Source organism: Monoraphidium neglectum, assembly GCF_000611645.1.
Source record: "Monoraphidium neglectum strain SAG 48.87 unplaced genomic scaffold scaffold04229, whole genome shotgun sequence".
NCBI lineage: Eukaryota > Viridiplantae > Chlorophyta > Chlorophyceae > Sphaeropleales > Selenastraceae > Monoraphidium > Monoraphidium neglectum.
In genome coordinates, this window is record NW_014009400.1 from 1 (window position 1) to 4,836 (window position 4,836).

General features: G+C 67.2%; 2 protein-coding genes across 2 annotated transcripts; one reads left to right on the forward strand and one right to left on the reverse strand.

Moving 5' to 3' along the window:
- Positions 1-191: 191 nt before the first annotated feature.
- MNEG_14057 (putative Cell division protein kinase 5 like protein) lies at positions 192-948 on the reverse strand (the record flags this gene model as incomplete). Its single annotated transcript, XM_014037470.1, has 2 exons — positions 192-336; positions 491-948. 2 exons carry the CDS (start codon positions 946-948, stop codon positions 192-194), a joined length of 603 nt encoding a protein of 200 aa, XP_013892924.1.
- Positions 949-2,902: 1,954 nt separating this feature from the next.
- Positions 2,903-4,275, forward strand: MNEG_14058 (Ammonium transporter 1 member 2; the record flags this gene model as incomplete). Its single annotated transcript, XM_014037471.1, has 4 exons — positions 2,903-2,925; positions 3,098-3,274; positions 3,752-3,884; positions 4,145-4,275. Coding segments are annotated over 4 exons (464 nt in total), but the record flags the coding sequence as incomplete, so codon positions are not given.
- Positions 4,276-4,836: the final 561 nt, after the last annotated feature.

Below are 4,836 nucleotides of genomic sequence, written 5' to 3' on the forward strand. Positions count from 1 at the left end.
ACCCTGCACTCTGTGGGGTGGAAGGCGCGCGCGCGCGCACATGGCGCCTGCGGCTGGCGGCCGCATTGGAGCACCCGCCGCTGCCAGCCTGAGCCTGCCCCAGCCGCGTCCGGCACAACCGCATTCAGCAGATCGTGTGCTAGAGAGCACCGCGTCGCCAACACGCATGCAACTGCCCGGAAGCAGCCTGGTCAAACGACGGCGGCGCGCACCTTGACCTGCCGCAAGTCAACCGCCGCATCGTCCCGGTCCAGCAGGTCCCGCAGGTCGCAGTCCAAGCACTCCAGCACAACATACACGCTGCTGCTGCCAAACCCGAAGATCACGTCCTTAAGCCTGCGGCGGCGGGGCCGAGGGCAGGCGAGGGGCTGGGCGTTCCCGCCGGCGGCGCGGTTCGAAAGCGGCGGTCAAACGGGGCACGGGTGATGCGCGCATGCGCGCAGGCGCGGTGCCAGACCGCGCGCCGCTATCTACCCTGGGCGACGCTCACTCGACAATGTTCTCGTGCTTGAGCTCCTTAAGCAATGAAATCTCCCGCAGGGTGGAGCTGGGGAGCCCCTGGTCGTCGAAGCCAAATCGAAGCTTTTTGAGGGCGATGATCTCGTCCGTCTCCCGGTTCTTCGCCTTGTAGACGACCGCATATGAGCCGCTGCCCAGCTCTTGCACGCGCACCCATCTGTACTTGCTGAGCGCGGTGGACAGGCCGAAAAGGTTCACGGGCGTAGTAAACGCGCCTCCTTGCCAGCCGTACGCCTGCAGAATGGTCTCTAGGCTCGAGTCGCTGCTGAGCCTCAAGCAGTCGGCCACCAGCGGCCCCAGGAGGGCGTTGGCCTGGACGTGGTCGATGCACGGCACGCGCAGGCGCTTCAGCTGGGTGAGCAATCGACTGAGAGGGCTGCTGTCGCTCTCCCTGCCCCGCTTGCGAGATGTCACCGGCGACTGAGACATCGCGCTGGGCCGGGGGAGAGCCGTGAGGCGAGATCGGGATGCGGGCGCTGTGTCAGGCCATGGTGGGTGCTTTCGTTGTGCAGAAGTGACAATGGAATGAACGATAGTGCCGGTGCTGGGGGCTATGAGTGCCATGCGAAGCTGGCGGGGCCTGACACGGCACCGAGGCGCTTCGTGGGTGAGTATCTTGGGCCGCATGGCTGCGCCACGCGCTGCTTGCAACGCACGCGAGGGCGATCGCTCGTACCCCGGCGAAGCGCACTCAAATTGGCGTGCAATTGTGGACATCCATCTAGTTTCGGCCGCGCAGAGATCGAGGGGCTCATCATCGGCGCTGGTCACGTGCGGTCGGTTGAGCACCACACCAACCACCGCCCCGGGACGTGCCAGCGCCCCATTGGCACCCGCCGCCCCGATTTGCTCGCCAACGCCGCAATCACCGCCAAGCCCCAACCCTAGAGACGGCCTCGCGTCGCTCATCAGCCGCGCCGGCTGCGTTTCTGGTCGGGCGCCTGCGCGTCGCGCGTCGCGGGGCCGTGCGGGTGACGCCAGCGCACCTGCACCCGTCGGTGGGAGCTGCGACTGTGCCCCACAAGATTGGGGTCTAGGTGAGCCCCAGCCGTCCACTTCCATGCACGCGTAACAGACGCCGCGGCCCTGGCGCCCCGTCCTCGACAGGCGTCGCCCAGACGCTTTCTTCTGTGGTGGGGGTGGAGTGGCTGCCCCAGCTTCCTTTTCAATTCCCCCTTGTTGCTAGTTGACCTTGAGACGGACGCATGAATCTAATGTGCGTTTGTTGACCATTGAAAGCAATGCGAAAGGTGCCGCGGTGCCTGCAGGCGAGGGGGCCCGCGTGAGCCGTTGCGACTCGAGCTGAGCAGCTGGTGACGGGCGGCTGCCGGCGCACATGGGCGCGCGCTGGCGCGCTTTTCCTGGTGCGCCGCGACCGAGGCGCCGGTGCTTCAAGCCGCTGGCGCCCCGCGGCGCGGCGCCCAGGGGCTCGTACGTGCGCAAGGCGAGACGGCCTCGGCCTTGGTTCGATCAAGACCGCGACGCGTCCTCGTCCGGACCGCGGTGGCCTGCGCCCTCGCCTGCTGCCGGTTGAATTGCTAGCCCTGATGAGCCATCAGTAGTGCACGGGCAGCACGGTTTAATCTGGAGGCTGAGCTGAAACCCACGCTGGACCTTGGGCGCCGCTGACGGCCTCGACTGCTGCGGGCTCAGGGTTGGTCCTCGAGTCAATCCGCCAGGCAGCAACCCTGGCCTGAAAGATGAGCGTCCTCACGGATGGTGCGGAAGAGGTGTGGGCGCGGTGGTGGAGGCGGGGAGTGGAGAACGGCGGATAGTGCCACGGGGCGCGCGGGCGCAATGGCATTGTGCAGTAGTGGTGTAGATGTCTAAGCAGAGGTGATGCCTGCACCGTTCCGGCGATATGCCACACCCGATCTTGTACATGGTGTGCAGTCAAAGGTGTAGGCTACAACTCTAGCAAGCCATTGTGGTAAAAAGTTCAGACGAGGCGCTTGCGGGCACAAGGCACAAGTGTCATGGGTGGGTCGGATGGTTAGTCAAGTGACGCCCAGCCCAAACCAACTGCATCAATCTGCACCACCGCAGCAAATCATGGAATCCGTTAAGTATCTCACGCATGTTGCGCTCTCAGGTGTTCAATCCTGCGCAGGAGCACAGTGTGTGCGTGGCGTGCGTGCGGTAGACTTCTTCAGACTCAGTTGTCTGATGACCCGAATTTTCATGACTGCTTATCGCATCTGAAATCTCTTAGCAACTGGGACCGCTGAGCTGGGCCAGGCAGCGGTCCCCTCGAGCTCGCAGCATGGGCTCCGTGGGGAACTGCTTGATTGTTTTAAGTATCATGTATGCAGCGTTTCTGCCTCTGAGTGCAGCACAGGCCGTGATGGATGGCTCAAGTGCAAATATCGCGGAACACCTATTTATGAGCCAAGTTGTCTTCAGTGGGTGAGCGTGCGTGCCTCGGCACTGCAACGTACCAGACACCACGTGCCCAGCCTGCCGGGCACCAGCAAGTGCCACCGCTGCTCGCCGCGGCCGCCGCCTCGCCTCGTCGCGCCAGGCGCCGCGCCCCTGCCGAGCGCCCCCGCCCATCGCGCGCCGGCCGCCGCCGCCGCAGGTTCCTCATTTTCTTCATGCAGGTCGGCTTCGTAGCGCTCGAGATGGGCAGCGGGCGCGCCAAGAACGTGCGCAACATCCTTCTTAAAAACCTCGTCGATGTCATGCTCGCCGCAATCTGCTGGTGGGCCGTCGGCTACGCCTTTGCCTACGGCGCCAGCGCGGGCGGCGTCATCGGGTGAGTCATCATGACGCGCCCCCCACCAGCGGAGACGCGGGGTCCGCAATGCGTCCTGCCGGCAGGGGGAGCCGCGCTGCTCTTTGCGCCGCACCACGCCATGCGGGCAGCTAGCAGGCAGGCGCGCCCTTCTGGGGCGGAGTCCAGATGTGGAGGGAGTCTGGGCGCCTGGCGGCCGCTCGTGCAGCAGCCCCTGACGTTGACTGGGCGCGTTTCTCGCCCCAGCGGCAGGGCGAGCCGCCCCCCTAGGCCCGCACTTCACCGCGGAGCACCCGTCCGCCCCAAAAGCCGCCGCCGGCGGGCGGGCGCGGCGCCCCGGCGTCCCCCGGGCGGCCGTCCGGACGTGCCCCTGCCGCCGCCAGCCGGCGCGAGGCGCCCTGCCCTGCATCCCCCGACTGCCTCGTGCCTCGATTCCCCTGGACCCTGAACCCTGATGAGCACAGCTCACCCACCCCACCCCACCCCACCCCCTGGCAGAGCGTCACACTTCTTTTTCGAGGCCGAGAGCCAGTCCTCGCGGCCGTGGTTCTTCTCCTGGACGTTCTGCGTGGCGGCCTGCACCATCGTCAGCGGCTGCCTGGCGGAGCGCACGCGCCTGGGCGTGTACCCGGTGCGCGGCGGCGGCTGCGGAGGCGGGGTGTTGCCTGTGTTGTTTTTGAGGAGCGCTGCAGCCGTGGAGGAAGGGGGCAAGACGGACGGGCGGCGCAGGAGTTGGAGAATCTCGAATTTGAACCCTACACACTGATTCGTCAAACCTAACCTAGAGGGTGGGGCCCTGAAGTCGCTTGGCAGCCGCGTTTGCAGGCGTTGACGGGTGCGATTGCCGCGTTTGTGGCTGCCCCCCCCCCTGCCTCCCTGCCCCCTTTGCAGGCGTTCACGGCCGCGATCGCCGCGTTTGTCCACCCTGTGACTGTCCATTGGCTGTGGTCGCCAGACAGCTGGCTGGCGGGGGTGTCGGAGTGCAAGCCCCTCGACTTTGCCGGCGGCACGGTGGGCGCAGTGTGATTGCCGCGCGCGTGTGTGTGTTGTGTGTGTGTTGTGTGTGTGTGTGTGTTGTGTGTGTGTGTGTGTTGTGTGTGTGTGCGCGCGCGCGTGTGTGTGTGTGTGTGCGCGCGCGTGTGTGGCCCAGGCGCAGCAGGGCGCGAAGGCATGCTTGCGGCCCCGGCACTCAACGTGGGCGCGAGGGGTGGGCGTTCATCTGGCATGGGCGGCGGGCCGAGAGCGCAGGCCCGCGGGCAGCGCGGCGGGCGCCCGCGCGTCCTAGGCGCGCTGCGGGCGGCGGCCAGGCGTGGCGGGCGCCTGGGGGCACGGCGGTCGGGGTCTTAGTAGCTGGGCTGCTGGCGCCAGCGCGGCGTTGCGGAGGCGGTGGGCGAGTGATTGAGGCCCTTGCGGTGTGGGTGGCGCCCCGGCGGCGGCGGCGGCGACTGGGATGGTCCCTAGCGGCAACGCCTGGCGGCGCGCAAGGGCAGCGGCGGCGGCGGCGCCTGCGGCTGCGGTGACGGCGCATGCGGCCGCGGCCGCGGCCTCGACGTTGGCAGCAACCAGCAGCGGCGGAGCGGCAG